Source organism: Bombus flavifrons, chromosome 7 (assembly GCF_040668555.2).
Source record: "Bombus flavifrons isolate JBK064 chromosome 7, iyBomFlav1_principal, whole genome shotgun sequence".
In the NCBI taxonomy this organism is placed as follows: Eukaryota; Metazoa; Arthropoda; class Insecta; order Hymenoptera; family Apidae; genus Bombus; species Bombus flavifrons.
This window is the reverse complement of record NC_138448.1, coordinates 10,680,053-10,699,265: the sequence shown is the minus strand read 5'-3', so window position 1 is coordinate 10,699,265 and position 19,213 is coordinate 10,680,053. Positions and strand designations below refer to the sequence as shown.

Genomic DNA, 19,213 nt, shown 5'->3' with positions numbered 1-19,213 from the left:
TTTTCGTAAAAGAGAAACGGTGTTGTTAACAAGAAAATCATGCTAGTGGAAAATTATACGTATATCATCATCAGAAATCGTACTATCAATATGAATGGATCGTAGAGAAAGTATTAAAAACCATTGGGTGAGAACAGTAACACAAAATCCTTAATCCGGTAAATAATCCGTAATCTACAATTAACATTACGAATATAAATTAATAGATAGTTCATGTATATAATTAATCATGGAAAAGATGTTTTCTATCAACGTTACATTGAAAACTGACTTACGTAACGAGAATTATAACCCTAATGAATTAATTATTAATAATTCTCAGACTAATTAAATACTAAAGTCTCGTAAATTTATTACAATCAGAAAGCTACACAACCTTATTGATAATTATCGAACAACAGATCTGTGCAATTCAGTGTTCAATTGAATTTCCCTTTGGGCAGTTATCTATCAAAATAAACGTATATTATGCTTTAAACAATATATATCATGCTAAATAGTATAATAATTAATAATAAACAATATATTTATCGTTCCTTATATATGTTGAGAAATTTATATTTAAGGAAGAATGAATTTGTTTTGACTGATAGCGAAGTTTTAATTGAATGAAATCGAAATTAAAATTAAAGTAGGTATATCACATTATATACATGTCAATGGAAAAAAAATATTGGCAAGAAAATAATCCACGAGGAAAATAAATTACGCTAGAATAAATTACGGAAAATAAATTACGCCAAAAAAAGCTACGCTATTTGTTAATAGATTATTCTACCAGAGTAAGGTTACTAGAATACCCTATTTGTATAATAATGTAGATTAAATTTACCGTGCTTTTTCGACACGCGCTCTTTCAACAGAGCTTTAATTGCATTTTCGTTTTTTTACGCACCTCAAACACCGAGTTTAGCAATTTAATACACGTCACGATCCCTGATCCAATGCTTTACGAGCAAATAAAATGTTTTATACCAAGCAGAAGCTCAGTTAACGGATAGAATTTGATTAAATAACGATATTGAAGAGACAAAAAAAAATATATATATATATACACATATAAAAAGGAGAAAAGTTATTACAATACAGTTTCCTCCTCTTTAATACAAAATAAAAAGATAATTGCTTTATATACGCGTGTTAGCCACGAAAATACAACCAGATATTAAACGAACTTTAAATCATTCATGTTTATGTAATATTTTTTTTATTTTGTTAGACCCATAGAATACACATATAAAATTTGTCTCTTAAACTCTCGGACACACTGTATAACTGTATTAAAACAAAATCTCATAAAATTTAATTTGTCGAAATCTGCTATTATCCACGGTATTCCATCACGCTCTTAAAACGCGAATATTTCATACAACATTGTCCACACGTGTGATTTTAATTGGTGGTAATAATAATTATTCTTGTTAGGTTCTATGTCACAATATTTTCCGACATATCTCTCCGCTGCCATTTAATTCGATCAAATTGATAAAATCCTTGAACCGCCTGCATCTCTCGGTTCCTCGTCAAATTAAATATTTCACGCGCTCACGCGTATACATCACGGTTGGGTGTGAAACCGCGAATGCGGGCGAAAAGAAAGAAGACACACCGCTAATTTCCCGATAAACAATTTGCACGCTGATTCGTTCGTCGCGTTTGTCGGGATTCGTCTGTGTTTGCATCAGTGTTTCGCGTTCCACGACGAAATTTCGTATGGTACTGGAATCGTAGGTGAAAGGGCATTTACATCTTGGCTACGATTAATTATCGGTTGGCGCGAATTACGACCGTGTTTGTTTCATTTCGAATGAAACGCGGCCTATTCACGGAAAAATGTCCGGTCAAGAAATTCAAAGCACGATTTAAGTGACACGAGCAAGAGAAAATTGGATCGCGTGAATGGAGCTTAATTACGACATTTTAAGAACCTGGCTCGACACGCGACGTGTGCCTCTGTTGAAAGACGTTACGCTTAAATGGCTAATTAATTTCGTTAATTATGTATTACATAGCGGTGTGATATCGTTCTGTCATCTTTTTAAGTAGATATCGGACATTTGTACTACTTGCATATTGCACTAACAGAAATTGAGAAATTGATTAATCAGATAACATAAGAATTTATGTAAAGTTAGATGAACAAAAGAAAAAAAATAATGATGAATGTAAATGAAATATTGAAACCGGTCATTTGACCTGTTAAGTCATACTTCCTATCTTTTTTAGAAGAATAATTTTGATAGTTAATATATTGCGAACTATCTTTTGATTTGATTTTTGGATTACATACGTTACATTAACTAACAAATATCTGAACTAATATTATTTCTTATAAAATATTGCGCATTTGTCGAAATTACATCTTCGAATCTACCAGGATAGTCCCTTCTTTTATCTTATATTAATATATTCCTTTTTATAGCTACTATGTTTCATTTAAGAGGTGGGAAAATATAGTTTTCATTTGTAGGTATATGTTTTTAATTTTTCTGATATGTATGTAGATAGGTACTTTCTAATTTTCAATATGATCATTATTTTAGAATAATTATTTATTAGTGCATTACATATATAAATGTTATATTGAGGTAATTATTCATTACATTATTCCAATAAACACAAAATTTATCCTCGAAATATTTTATTATTTAGCTATCAAATAAAGTAATTGTCTCTCTAACTTTTTATTTGAGTGCATGTTTTCTGAACTGAGTCCTGGAATAGTTCCTAGTTCCGTCATGTCAATTGTGTTAGAAATATAAACTTTTGTATTTGAAACGAGAACATTTTCTGAAAACGTTACTGTACCGTTGCGTTGTAAAATAATTTGCATCTATTGTTTATGAGTAAAATATATACAAATAGCATCTAACATCTAACGACTAAGAGTATTCAACATTTTCCATTCTTTGTTATTTTATTTAAAGGTGTCAATTAAAATGAGAAATTATATTCAGACGATTTACCTAATTTTTACTTAAAACAAAGTTACTTTTAAAAACGACGATAATAAATCAACCCAAGCATATATGTAACTTATCATTAGAAATGATTATTTATTTCGATAAAAATCTACCCAAACCTAAGCTTGTCGCGTATTTTTCTCCACATATATTCGCTTCTTACCTTATCCACGTCTCACCTGTTTTGTTATACTTCACATTCGTTCTCAGACTCGTATCTCCAATTAACCGTCAAAATACGTTTCACCGGGTCTCAATTAATAATTAATACAGAAGCACGCCTGATAATTAATATGTCTAACAATGAATAATTAATACATAAACATGGCTAATGATAATTAATATACAAACACGAAAACGCCTGGCTTCTCGAATCAGTTCTGCTAATTAACCCTGCATGATGTTAAAGTAGCGCCTAATTAGCAATGCGTACCTTTTCTGAATCGGTGTCCGAATATACACGACCCGGTCGATATTCCGGCGGCAAATACGCTCGAGCAGTTTCGGGTGGTGCAAGTTGCAGCAAAACTCTACCACGTGGTGTCAACTCCAATGTATGGGGAGTCACCACCGGTCCAGCTCTCGAACCACCCACCACGCCACCGTCTGTAACAGATTTTCATGGAAATTATAGCGTTACCACGAGAGAGTAGATATTCTGCCCAACTATGCGCAAGGCAGTATCTATTAAACAAGCAATTTTGTGGAAAATTAACGTTAGCTTTTAAAAGTTATTATGTTCATTAAGTTCTGTCTAAATATAATGGTCATTAGGAATAAATGCACTAACAATGTATTTCAAAGTTCTGTCTAAATATAATGATCATTAGGAATAAATGCACTAACAATGTATTTCAAAATTATTTATGTTCGTAATTTATATCATTCGAAGAACAGCTGTTCAATTCAATTCTCTTTTAAACAGTTATCTATCAAATTAAACATAGATTATACTTTAAACAATAAATATTATTATTACTATTATATATATATGTATTATAAATATTATTGTATCATACAATAACATTATTTATTAATTAAATATATTTATTTGCAAACATAAAATACAGCAGATCAAACAAAACAAATCCATTTGCATATCTACAAAAACCGAGTAACTTCTCTGAATGTGATAAATCTCAAAGAGGTTATTTGTCATAACTGACACAATTTTTGCAGAATTATGACTCCGATTGTAAATGGGAACAGCGAAAGCAATTCGCTGGAACAATTTGTCGAAATTGAGGAAGTTGTTGGGGAAAAATTAAGGAAATCTTAAGAAACTCTTTCGTTCAGTCGATTCCAGCAATTTTATCCTTCATTGCTACTGCTATAATCCTGTTCCTTTGATTTGCTGCCTCTATTTCCGTCATCTCGAATCCAATCTAACTCCGGTACGTCTAATTTCTGGCTGATTCAACCGGTAAAATTGCGAATTTGCATTTACAGTCAGGTTCGACCAATGATCGATATTGCCCGATTTGTTGCTTCGAAATTTTCTTATGCTACTTTCCGGCAATTTCTGTGTAATAGAAATGTTAATTATTTTTATGAAATTTCTTGGAAATACAAATTGAATTTTTGTAAATTTGCACGATATGATGCAAAAAATAGGCCGTGTATCATATTTTATTTTATGTTTACGAATAATATTTTGATTAAGTTCATACAAAATTATAATAAAGAGTTTATGTTGCCGAGAGTGTCGCCGTTTGATAACATGTTTATATTGTTTCCTAATATGGCAGACACGTAATGCTTATTGCATGGTGTCTTGGAATATAAAATTTATACGACTGAATTATGAAGTACTGACACAATACAGAGACAGTTCTTTTAGAAATTGTACTATCTTCCATTTTATTACTTTGTTATTTTTACAACCCGAATATCTTAAGTTTATTCGTAGCTTTTATCCTTCTTTATATTTGGAATATTTATTATTACGCTAAAATATTTTATAAATTATACTATACAGCGAATAATATAAACAACGCGTAGGCTTTTAAAATTATTATTTCTGCGCAAGTGCATGCACTTAAAGAGCTATCTCATATTTCAAAAATTCACACATAGAAAAATCATATATTTAGGGGATTAAAATATTTGCAATTTTGACAGCATCTGAACAATATTGCGTTACAAATAAATAAATTGGTATATTTCTATATTCTTAACGTCTGTCATCTAATCAGATTCATTGTACAGTCATAAAACAGGTAAAATATTTTTATATTTCACATAGAAGTAGTTTATGGATTTATATTTTATTTAAACTATTAATGAATGTAAAATTACATAAGTATAAATACTTATATTTATATTACAAAATCCACTGTACTTAGAAATTTATAATTATGATTAATAGCTTATGATAAATAAATAATTCAATTATCAGTTTTTCATATTTTCTAGGCTTTTCTATTAACAGTTGAAAAATGTAGAACCGCTTTTACGAATCGGTCGCGATATATTAAAGATACCTAAAATTTCCCGTTTTTTCCCGACGATCAATTAAATCCTAATATACGTTCTGGACTTAATCGCTCTTTATTAACGCGTTCTCTATTGCGTGGACTGCCAATAATCGTAGAATTTATTATCACGTATTCATTTAAGAGTATCTATTCTTATAAAGTATATCCTATATCCTTCAATTCGATACTAAAATGAAAGCCAGAGCAACACCTCTGTTAATAATCGACGTTTGCCATATTTTGGAAACTTTACACTTTTAGTTAATAAAGAAACGAACATTTTTTTATATTTTCGAAGGACATTGTACTTCTCTTTTTACAGCAGTACACGTACTATTCAGTTTTATTTTCCATTTACTTTAAAAAGAGAAATGTTACAAAATAGCGAAGTCAATCACTGTATCCGAAAATTTTGAATCGAAACCTCTACTGGAATACCGATAGCTGGTCCTTTGGCGAGAATTGGACCATTTAAAATAAAAAATTCCATTTCATCCCTGAGCCGGAATCTATTGGCTAAAATTTGACGTGAAATTTTCTTTAATTTTAATGATCGCAATGATCGCAGTTATTAATATTATAAATTAATTAAATATTATAAATTAATATTATATTTCTTTTTAAGAAGATTAATTTTTAACGACTCTAAAAAATAATAAAAAAATCGATCGTTAAGAAACATGTAAGATGAGTTTCGGGACAACATACTTCCTCGACGAAGGAAGATTTTAAAATTTTGTTCTCAATTAGATTCTGTGATATTTATTTAAAAAATCTTGCTCACTGAAGCTTCTTTTTCACCTCGCTCCAATATTTTTTTTACGTAAAATAAACATGAACATATTTGATGCATGCAAACATATATTTTTTTTGATTATTTAATATGTACTTTACAATTTGTCCAGCTGGACATTCGCTAAATTTTTCTAGCTTTATTGCTAATTAACAAGTGGATGGCTACCCCCGGCAGGATACCATCTTCGAGTATGCAAACATATTTATTCTTTATATTATATTTATTCTTTAAGCCATTTATACCACTGTTCTGAGACTTGACTATTCAATCTGAAACAAATCTGAAGATATATATAGAAATTGCAAGATATTTAAGTATATTTCACAGACACCACAAAAGTATAAAAGGAGTCAATTATCCACTACATTAATAAATCTCGATATTCAGTGGGCCACCTTTAACGTTTACACACAATTCACATTGTATATTAACTCTGTGTATGTCATGTGTAACATATGTTTACAGTAAATATCCCGCAACATTTACATACACCTCCGGATTAATTTCAAATTTTATCAATATCGTTCATGATAATTGCGTCTCGTTACAGTGCTAATGAAATTCCTATACCATTTACACAACAAATACGCGATATATACAGGGTGGTTGGTAACTGGTGGTACAAGCGGAAAGGGGGTGATTCTACGCGAAAAAAGAAGTCGAAAATATAGAATAAAAATTTTTCGTTCGAGGCTTTGTTTTCGAGAAAATCGACTTTGAATTTTCGCTCGGTACGCGTGCACTTTATCACGTCTCGTTATAACGGGTCTCACTGTAGATCGTTGTCTCGATGGAAAAATTAAAAAAAAAAATTTTTATTCTATATTTTCGACTTCTTTTTTCGCGTAGAATCACCCCCTTTCCGCTTGTACCACCAGTTACCAACCACCCTGTATACACGAAATTTTCCCCAAAGGTTAAATACGCAGCTCGACGAATCGAATACGAAAGGCCGCTGGTTGTTTAGCTCGTTTTCGCCAACTATTCGGACGAACGATCCGTGCAGGAGTGGCATCTGTCCTTTAACCATTGCTGTAAATCCAGTATAATTCGCCATTCGACCGTTAATTTCGCGGGTGTCACGGACATCAACAGACTAACGATCACTGAAGCGTCTTGACACAGCGAACGTTCTCCCCTAGCTATGACCTAGTAATTTAAGCATTCATTTCTGCCTAGCCAGAAAATACTTTCCGCCCCGAGAAATTCCGAGGAAATTGAAGCGCGTCTCACGGGTCAGAAATAACGACCAGAACCGGCTTTCTGTTTGCAACTTAAAACTTAAACTCCATCGAATCCGGGATGATCACTAAAGTTTCCAGCGACGGAGTTTCCGATCGGTTCAAGCTTTGCGATTTAATGTCGCCGCGACTAGGGTTAATTTTCGTTCGATTCTGATGGCCTTGAATTCTTTATTGGTTCCTTCGGCTTGAATAATTGCGAACAAAGTTTGATAACAAAAGATGGGATACTATTTGGTAGATTGTTCTCTGGTGGAATGCGGTCAGTTTCTCCGCAGATTTCCAACGATCGAATCGGATCGATCATTCTCCATGGATTGGTGAAAACGAATATTGTACTTTAATTAATAAACAAGTTTGATAGCAAAAGACGGGACATCATTTGGTAGATTCTTTCCTGATGGAGTGTGACAAGTTTTTCTGCAGGTTTCAAAGGATCTAATCGGATCGATCATTGTCCATGAATTCGCGAAAAGAAATATTACATTAAAAAAAAGTAATTTATATATTTAGATCATATAGAGGTGATTTAAATGTAATTTATTATGTGCAAATATGGTAGATATATTTTTGAAAAATAATGAAAGTAATACATCACGGAAATTAAAAATCGCTGTTGATGCTTCACAGACTAAACATTTTATTGATAATAGTGTTTATTCACTGACTAGATATTTCTCTGTATCGAATATTTTTAAATTACTTGGCGATAACGAGTGTTTTAACTCTTTTTCACCTTCTATTGTAAGTATTTTTAAACGTCGAATGACTTTTATCGAATAAACGACGACGATAATTGTCACTTAACGGATTTTCATTTTCTATCTGAAACTCTTCTCTCACTTCTTCGGATAATTGTAACTTATACAATCACAATTTTCTGATGTAAAAATTTATATTCTGAATGATAAATAAAATTCGATAAGTATGTAGTTTCACAGAAAGATCCAGTAATAGTAATCAAAACTATTTAAAATTTATTGCTTATTATGTAATGTTTTAGTCCGAAATCTGTTTGGACATTTAAATTCTAAATATTTGCGACGTTTGAAATTTGTTTGTTAATCCTAGAGGAGAAGAAAACGGCATTACGTTGCTCTCAATTAATCGGACACAACGTGTGCATTCCTTGTTGCGCAATTTTTCAAGTGCCCTCTTGTCCGAGTAGTCAAATTCAATAAATTATTACAAAACACTGATCGTTGATGTGATTCTCGAAAGAATTAGAGCGATACGAGTTATCTTGCTTCTATCACTACTCAGAACATCTATCAACGTCCGGTTTTATAGCCATTGTTACGATGTTCCGTAGAGATACATGTCAGACGTTTCTAATCGCCAATCTCTGTAAACGTGCCGACTAACCGCAAATTAAACCTTCCGGGAAGATAAAACGGCCGAATTACATGCTCTCACGGAACTCAAATACTGTTAATATCGATTGTACGTAGTATATTTTTATGTGAGTATATGTGGAGTGTATACTTTTTATCAAACTGCAATTTCAATATATATAATATTTTTAAATAGAATATTTATCGTCTTTATTTATGTCTTCCGTATAATGTATAAATATGGATTTTGATATACTTTTTATCTGACATTTTTTTGCCAAACAAATAATTTTATTAGATGCTTATTTTTAACACATTGTTTTCTTCATATTTTTCTATTAAATATTTCCATTTAATAATAACGATTGAACAATGATTAAAAGCTATGCATAATAATTGATGTCTTAAAAGTCTTAGGTCTTCATAATGGCGTTTTTTGTCTTAAGTCCTTATGATAGGCTTTATAATTATTTAAAATGCACGTGTAATTTTCTTTACATTCAACCTGCAGTAGAAGGTGCTTTGTTATACAGAGCTTTTAGCGCGATTAAACTCGGTTTCGTACCATTCCATCACTTTATATGCTTCAATAATTTACTCAAATCTATTTTAGGTAAAAGCTCAATTTTTCTTTTTATCTATTTCTGCCTTTTAAGATAAAACGAAGAAGTAAGTTAAGCGTTAAAATGCTTTGAGATTCATAGCTCTCTCTCTTTCTTCTTATCTTTACACGTCTCCTGCTATCAATTATTCTATATCTTAGATCTAAACAATATACGCAATAAAAATATCAAATAATAATAATGATGATAAATCTTGAAATAGTCTTAAAAATAGTCTCTAATTTTTTATGTCTCAGTCTTACTTTCATTTTCACGTTAAGAGCCGCTTTTAAAGTTACTGGAAAAAATCTGTAGTATAAAACTATCAGCCATATCAATAACAGTTATTTTCCAACAATGGAAAAATATGATTCGGATGAACATGTCTCGAAGACTTTATGATTACTCGAATGGTTTAATAACCATACATCCTAGTTGATGCAGCACGAATAAAATAAATATTAGAAACAAAGATTACTTATTCCATATCATATTAATACATATTCATTTTTCATCGTACAACTGTATAAAATCTAATAAATAAATTGTGGTACATCCCATATCACTCGAACCATTGAACTATCCTGTTCAATTAAGGACCCCTTTTCGTTTGATCTTGATACGACATTCCATTACCGAGATATCACAATAAGGAGAGTACTGTAATTCTTAACGCTTTACTCCGCTCTCTCACTCATATCATCGTACCTCTCACAAGCACGCCTTACCTGACCTGCCTTATGTTCACTATCTGCGCGCTGGTCACTGACAGACGCTGAGTCAGTGGTTTTTTTTTACTTCTACTACTACTACTATTACTACTACTATCCAACCGCGACGTACGCATTTCCAGGAAGAAAAGTGGGTCAAGGCGTTTCCTGGAATTTCGACCGCCATTCAACATGCTCTGCATATTAAATGTTACGCTTCGAAATCTTACATCTGCACAATCAACTTGGATTATTATAGTCAAATAAAATGTGTATCCAATGGCGGTCGTTGATTTATCTTCCGAGTAGGTTCACTTTCGAAATTAATTAGTTACGATGGTGCGTGTTCGTTTGAAGTGGATTTAACTCCTTCGTGATAAATTGCGTTTCTGACATGTCATATCTTTCGCAGACGTTCATTAGTAATGACAGTTGCTTAACTATTTGGTGGAAAATGATGTATCTGACACGTTACGTGACACGCGTGCCGAAACGTGCAATGAGGTATGAGAGCTGTCATTTGATGGTGAATAACTTTCAATGAACTTCTAAAATAACTTAAATAACTTTTGTTATTAGCGAAATGTAATTCAGTTTTGAAACGATGCAGGTAATTTGTTTCTTCTTTTTTTCTATTTCTCAGACATTATAGGTAATTGTTTTTGACTATTGTTTACTGATGGATTAGAGATTTCGATGAAGCACGATTAGGATTTAATTTGGATCTTAAAATAGGCTTAAAGATTTCGGATTTGCAAGTTGTTTTTATAATTTTATCGAATGTAAATTTATTGTAAATATACGGTCAGCGAACACGAAGAAATGTTAAAATTGTATGAAAGGATCAAGATATAAATATATCGGCAAAAGAAAGCAATTGTAAGTGTTACGTGGAACTGCATAACTATGCAAATTGGAACTAATTACATTACAATGTGACGCAAGCAATATGTCAGAATACATTGCGCCAGATGTGAAACGGTTCAATATGTGCAGCTAGACATGTTCATGGATTGAAAATGATAGTTAAAAGTACCTCAAAATATTTTTTTAGAATATATGTAATATTCAAGAGCATTTTCTACATATGTAATAATAAGAAATATAATAAATAATATACTATGCAAGCTACTTTATACAGGAATTTTACACAACGTTTAAGTATCAAATATATATGTATTTTGGTAAACATAAAAAAACATATTATTGAAAAATAAACAATTATAATTAACACACTTGTCGACATATTATTTGTTGCTTAGAAGTTATACCGTTAATTGGTAAAATGGTTACTGACTTAATTATAGCTCTCAGGTATCTAACGTTTAAAACAATTCTTTAAAAACTAACTTTCCCCTAATCATCGTTTTAAAACTATCAAAAATATTATGCAGCGTGGATGTGAGCTTTACGACGTCGTATTTCCGTGAAAAATTTCGTAAGCAAATTTTTGATAGTAAAATATGATGGGTTTTCGACGACCGATAAAGCGTGTTCTCGTTTAAAATTCAGTCCTTTGAAATAAAAAACGTACAGGACCTTTACTAATCATTTTTACTACCTGAATAAACGTTCTAATATTTGTTTCTACATTTGTTTCTTGATGCAGTGATTACAAATATAGATAACAAATATTGATAAATTAGATATAAGATAACAAATCAGTACATAAATTCCTCTATAGTTTAAGCTATAACAAAACAACAGCGAAATTGAAGTATAGATTTATTTCGATCTTACAATTTGATTGCCATCGTTCTGTACAATTTGTACATTTTTCCTCTCATTTTGACGAGCAGCTTTTTAATTCAATTTCTAATTGACGTCAAACTTTTACAAATCGCTTATTTTAGATAGGTTCACGAAGCCGTGTAAAAAATGATGGACTGGCAGGAAACAGATTATGTATACATATAATTACCTCTTGTTTACAAAATTTTAGTGGTAGTAGAGGGGTAGACTTTAAATATGATGTAACGTGTTTAACAATAAATTACTTAAAACGGTATATTTTCGATGTACTTTCATTTTACACGTAACATAACACGTAAATAAAGAAAGGAAGGAGTATGAAAGCAATAATTCAACGATACAATAAATATTATATACTATAGTCTAATGCATAATAATATACATGTATTAAATAATTAATCGAACGAGAACGAGGGATTATAGCGATTGAACTGTATATTAATTACAGGGTAATTGTTGGGTAACAAATATTTAATATTTTTAATAAATCATTGTTATTAAGTATAATAAAACGATTCGCTATTCGAATTAAATTTTAACTCACAAATGCACAGGAAACCAAACCGAATTGAATAACGTTGTAAACGCATGGCTGCAAATCAATTTCTCAAAGTTCACAGTGACACAAATATTTCTGTTCCGTGCATAATTATTACTTCGCGTCGTTCTCGCATACCTATACAGAAATCAGATGTTCTCGTTGCTTTTCTACTGGGAGGAGAGAAAGCTCTCGCAGCTTCTACATGCGCTGGCTTCGCGGTTACAAAAGAATACCGAAACGTACGACTTTTCAAACGAAGAAAGGCAAACACGAGTCGTCAGCTGCCTTTGAGAATCTGCAAGCTGTTCTGTGGCTCGTTAAATTCCACCAGCGAGATTAAAACTTCAACACCCTTCTTCCATCGCCAAGACCCATGCATCGGAAAAGAATTAATTTAAAAGCAGGGTCTTTTTCGTGAAAGGCAACATTTTCCCATTGTTACAGGCGAGATCCTTTTTTTTTTTTTTTTGGAAAGGACGAAACGCATTTATGCGTCTTTTTATCTATCACGTAAAAGTGGAGTTAATTGATAGTATTCTGCCGTGTGTCAAGATTTAACGTCGTACGTACGTTTTTATCTCTGCACGTAGGTAAGTTTTATTATTTCTTGATAATGGATTTATTATAACAGATAATCGAACATTAAATGTAAAAATTGATATGAAAGTATATAGGATGTCCCGTAGCTAGTGGTAGAACTGGAGGTGATTCTACGCGAGGAAATAAGTCGGAAATATAAAGCGTTTCCGAGGAAATCGAATTTGAAAAAGTGTGCATTTATTAAAGATTAAATATTAATTACAAAGGTAAATAACTCGAACGCAATATAGTTTTGAGCGACGATTAAATACAAATTGATAAAACAAGTCACTTGGAAGTAATAGCAGCTAAGCAAATTTTTAAAAAACAATTTAGTAAAATACAAGGAACTGCAGTATATGAAAACAAATGTTCTGCAGGAAATAAGAGCTTGAGCTATGTGAATGTTTAGAATACGTATGGGTACATCCTAGGAGGAAAAAAAGGGGATAGAAGCTCCACAGCAAAAAAATATCCTTCTGAAATACTACATAAGAGAATGTTAGAAAATACGTTAAAAAATTATTCGATAGAATCCTGGAAAGAAACATTGCTATTTAATGCAACAAAAGAAGGTCATGTAAGTTATTAATCATTTCAAATATTTTCATAACATAACTTATCACAAGGGGGTCACACAAATAATAGTCAATTCTAAAGAATCTTTTCTCAACTTTTTAATTGATGGAGTTAGTATATACAGGGTGGTTGGTAACTGGTGGTACAAGCAGAAAGGGGGTGATTCTACGTAAAAAAAGAAGTCGAAAATATAGAATAAAAATTTTTCTTTTTTAATTTTTTTTTTACAAACTATGCTGTTGTATGAAACTTGTATTGTTCTGAGTCGAAAATGTTTGTGAGATGTCAACAAAGACTTTTGGCATCAATGATGCAATTTAGTGATAACTACATTATCAGCTAGAGCCATAGGCAAATTCCGGTTTCATACTTACAGACCTGATATATTACTGTTCATAAAAATGCTTCAAAAATATATATGTAGATCTATGAATTAATGGTAAATTAATGATCAGAGACGAGTCTATCTTTTTGATCATTATCAATCAATACGCAATATGTACATTTTTATGTGAACGATTTCGTACTTAACGAAACTTCATCGATCCCTATTTTCACTATCTGCTCATTTATTTTCATCCCGGACTTAAATTTAATTCGCATTGATAAAGCATATGTAAATGTTACAATAGCTATACAGGTGTATCAACGTCCTTTGTAGACATCGTACGAAATCAAGAAGATAGCACGAACGACGACAGAAGCGATCAGGAAGCGACAGGATCAAGATTATTTTCGAGATTCATCGGAATACCGGTACTACGGCCATCTATTTCGCCGGCACATTCTCTTTGCGTGTCCACGTCTACGTGTGTAGCTCGCGTAGCCAGAGCGGAGAAAGATGAGGACGTATCTCGATGTGTTGTGTGTGCAGGCCTGGGCATTGATGGATAGTCTTCTGAAGCTCTTTCTCTCTGTCTCTCTTTCTCCCTCTTCCTCTCTCTCCTCCTACCTATTCACCCTATTAAACGCTATCTACTCCACTGACCATTCGAAATCAACCCCTCTCCGTACATTCCATTTTCACCCCTTTCGAACCGCCACCATTCCGGATCCGAGAGTTTCAGCGGACATGTCGTAGCTCACAGCTAATTTGCCATTCCAGTGCACGTCGGCGTGCACTTGCAGCCGACAGAAGGTTGAATAATAAAGACGTGTTTACGAGGGAAAGGATCTCTCTTTCCAGAGAGCGGAATTTTCATTCGTAGCAGCCGACTCGACGGATCACGCCTAGATCGAGAAAAGTAAAGTAAAAGAGGAGCTATGATACAGCATCCAACGTTCAACTGGAAAACGAGTTTAAACGAACGATGTGGAAGTTTTCTAGATAGCTAGACCACTCCGCGATCGAGTGTACCGGCCGTGAAATAAAAAAAGTCGCGAAGACGAGACTTGGAAAGCAGGCCGAGTCCCTTTGAGATTTTTTTTTTAGTACGAGAGGGGTTAAGATGAAACTTGTGTGGATTTTTCTTCTCGGATACGTAATGAGATACGCGGAGACCTGGATTTGACAAACACGGGGCTTGAGACTCGATCTCAAGAATCGTTTGAATTTTATCTTCGTGTTTGTTTTTTCTTTCTTTTTTTTTTTTAGTTAAACGTACACATGTAATTTGTTCGTGTATCTAATTCTTGAAGATTTGTTTTTTGGTTCATTTGCGAACAGGAACGGTTCGAATGTATTTGATATCTTTTTCTTGTTGGTTTCTTATTTCTATGAAGACTATTTCACTGTACATATTTGTAAGAAAAAACACTGTTATGTATATATTATATTTCATTTGATATTTAACATTAGGATATTTAATAAATTAATCAATGGAATAAAATATACGTTTATCGTTTGGAACAATGTTTCATGTAAAAGAATATAAATCCTCCTCTTTACTAATTTACTGAAAGTTATTATAGATTAAATATGAAGTAAAAGACGCAATGTAATACATTGCTCCCATTGTCTCTTAATTAATAATTATAATGAACTTCATTAACATACTTTTCATATAATTTTTATATATATTAGATTTATGTAACTCTTACAGATAATATCGATTTTTGCATCTACAGCAATAGATAAATATTTAGTTTCTCAACATGTTAATCAACATTCCTTGGAATGTTTTCTCATTCCTCCTATCGTACAATATTTCAATAGAACGTAACAATTAAAATGTTTCCACCCATTTATAAATTTGTCCCTTCCCATAAATTTGTTCTTTAAATTCACAGTTAATGCAAATGACAAGCTTCCATCTGTCCAGAACGCAGAACGTTTTTGTAGCATTAATAATTGAAATTAAATAAAATTATAAAAGCATGAAAGAATCGTAAAAAGGAATTATACTCTTTGTCTCTCGGAGCACAAATGAATTTTTTAAATGAAATTCCGCCATGTAACAGCAAAGTAGAAGCACCAAACCAGATTACAATTTCACTTTCCTATGTGAATTATGAATTATGAATGATACATATACTTATATCGTAGAATTACATAACATAGAAGCACATGGAGTTTGAATTTCATAGGTTCAGTATACATCTTGCAGGTAATCCTCGCATAATTTCCATCCTTCCATTAACAAAAATATTGCTTTTAGCAACTTAGATGCTTTGGATAAAATTTTTAGTTAACGTTAACAAAGATAAAAAAGAATGCAAAACACACATATACTACTTCATAAGTATTTGGACACTTTTGATAGTAGTGGTAACATTTGTTTAAAAATTCTAAAGTTTAAGTATTTGTAATTATTAATTTGGTTATTGTTCATTATTAATCCTCCATAGACAAGCGTATTTTCCATAGACAACCAGACTCATTTATGTCAATGTCTAATTTATTTGACTATTCTAAGCTTTTAAAAAAGCTACAGAAATTCCGAAGGACTTATTGAAATCCATAATATATTATACAGTCAGTTTTTAAATGAAATATTTGCAAGACTTTGCAAGAAAAATAAAGATTCTCTTTGAAGAAATTTATAAGTGCATTATTAAAGTTGGAAAAATTATTTATATGAGTAGAAAATAGGAATTTACGAAACATTTATAATCATTTATAATAATTTATAAACATTTATAAATAATTAAAGTTCCATGTAAATATCACAACATTTGTATTCCTTCTTTATATTTCAGATTAAAGAACAATTTCAATATTTCAAAAAATTAATTGTACACGTTTAACACTCAACGACATAGGATCACGCGTTACACTTTCTCATCAGACAATTATCCGATTAAATATGATAAACAGTACAGTCAAAATATAATATAAGAACGTAAGCACTAAATAAAATTATGAACGTTTGGAAAAGAAAGCGGAGGAAATGTTGCGAATTATCGGACGATTTGCTGAGAAATATTATAGAAATAAATACTTTCAAGAAATTCCTGATACTGACACGTTCCTTTCCGTTCTCGATGAAGCGGAAGAAAAATTTGCCCAGGGTGGTGCTTATTCTCAGGTTACTCGGCGTCTAGCCAACTGGGATGTCATTAGCATAATCGACCGGAATTTTGTAATCTCACTTTCAAAACTTTACTCGATAATGTCGAAGAAGGTATTTGATCCGCGTCACAGTTTGTGTTTGCATCCTTGATTATTATCCATTAATATTGATGACATTTTTATAGAACCTCTGAGACCTTTCTTTATTTATGCTAATCTGATCATGCGATTCTTGTGGTCGATTAATTCTTAATCCTATGACTTTTTGAATATAATACAGCATTTTAAAATTACCAATTTGCATATCACAAGGGCGTAGAATAATAGATTGAGAAGATTATGTGACGTGCGAACAGTTATTGTTTTGTATCGTTTTGTGTAGAAAAAACATTTGTTTCCAATTGATCACATACGGTGTACATACAATGGTGTGAAAAAGTTTTCGCGACTTTTTTACATGTCAGTATACGTAAAGAAATATACATAGTATTAGGTTGTTCGAAAAGTTTCTTTCGTTTCATAAGGTGATAATAGATGAGCAGCAATTTCTGTTTTATATTATTTTATTGAATTAGGTATGATCCATTTCGTTCTATTTCTATTATTATATTCGTGCATAATTCAATAAACTAATATAAAACAAAAAATATTGTGCATCTATTATTTCCTTATAAAACGAAAGAAACATTTCGGACAACATAATACATATATCATGAACTGTAGACCTTTTCAGCGATAACATATCCGCGATAGATTGTAATGTTTTGCCTCTTTTTCGATAAGAAATTATCAAAGAAAGAATATTAATATTCCCGTTTTTCATAGTGTTAAGTATACTTCATATTTTCTCAATAACAACGATAAGAATGATTGTCTTTATAGTTCCTCTGTACAGTAGAAAATCAGCCTGCATCAAAAATCAAATGGAACTGTGCTACTCGCCAATATGACGTCTAATCATTTCCGAAAATCTTTTCAAACTTCGTTAAAGAATTATTCGATTATTCAATATTTTTCTTGAAGTTTTTGAGGAATAGAGTACTTTTTAGATGCGATACGTTTAATACTTAATAATCAACAGGATCGTATATGAAAAAGTCGTCTACATATCTAAATGATTTTTATTACTTTATTTGTTTTTTATTACTTTATTTGTAGAAAAGTTTCGAAAATTTTTTCACGACACTGTGTGTATAAAACATGTAAAATATAAAATATAGATGTACAAGATTGAAATATTATTGGTTACAGCACACAAAGATAACAAAAAAATAATTTACACCCTTATGTCGATCCTTTATATCCTGGCAGCAGGAATATGTTCGAATATATTGTACAATGCAGATAGCATCATATGTTACATGTGAAGATATATTATGCTGCAAAATGACAATACTAACTTTGTATTTAAAGCTTAAAAATCTTCTCCTTTGAACATTTTATTTGAAAAGATTGAAGTAGGTAGGTCACGAGTAATATTTCTGAAATCCATGCATTTATTTTAAGTGAAAATATAGATACATTGATTGATATTGGTTTATAACACTGTGAAGTCTCGTTTTAATTATAAGAATTTAAAAAAAAAAAGTGGTTATAACGAGATAGAAGATGGATAGGCGTCGTTGTTAAATCTGTACGCTTTTCCTTTCTATAACGTATTTTACGTATCCAAATGTTATAAAGTACGTCATAACTTTATCTTGAATAAACGACAAAAGGAGACAAGTACATTCTGTAAGGAGGCAGAGAGCTTTCACATTTGAATTTCAATAAGTAAAAGTGTAAATTTGTGCTTTCATACGGTTGGAATTTCATTTCATAGGGGTGAACGCGAGAATAACTGACATTCCGCGAGAGACTTTAATTTGCATAACTCTCTTGTATAAGCCGAGGTTTACAAGTGGGGATGTACCAGTTATAACGCGTATCAATCCTGAATTATGCGGCAAAAATCCTAGTAAACACGTGTAATATATCGTTAAAGTGGCTTGAAACTAATTGGTACGGTTATACACGGAGAACAGTCGAAACAGTGGACAAATAGCGCGCGACGATAAGAAATACTGCCTGTAGGAAATTTTGTAGCGTGAAATGTTTAAGAATGAAAAGAATTGCGAAATTAGATTCAAAAATATGATAAAAGAAGAAAGATATGAAAGCGAATAATGCCGCGAGATTAACTGTAAAA

At 31.7% G+C, this 19,213-nt stretch overlaps 1 protein-coding gene across 11 annotated transcripts in view; it reads right to left on the bottom strand.

Moving 5' to 3' along the window:
- LOC138181414 (tyrosine-protein phosphatase non-receptor type 13) overlaps window positions 1-19,213 on the bottom strand; it is a 149,921-nt gene that overhangs the window by 30,090 nt on the left and 100,618 nt on the right. For all 11 annotated transcript variants that reach the window (XR_011173511.1, XR_011173510.1, XM_069116171.1 and 8 more), the window contains exon 4: window positions 3,397-3,569. Coding sequence is in view for 9 of the 11 variants with exons in the window: in XM_069116171.1 (XP_068972272.1) it covers window positions 3,397-3,569 (173 nt within the window). In the remaining 2 variants the exon portion in view is untranslated. The remainder of the gene's footprint in view (window positions 1-3,396; window positions 3,570-19,213) is intronic.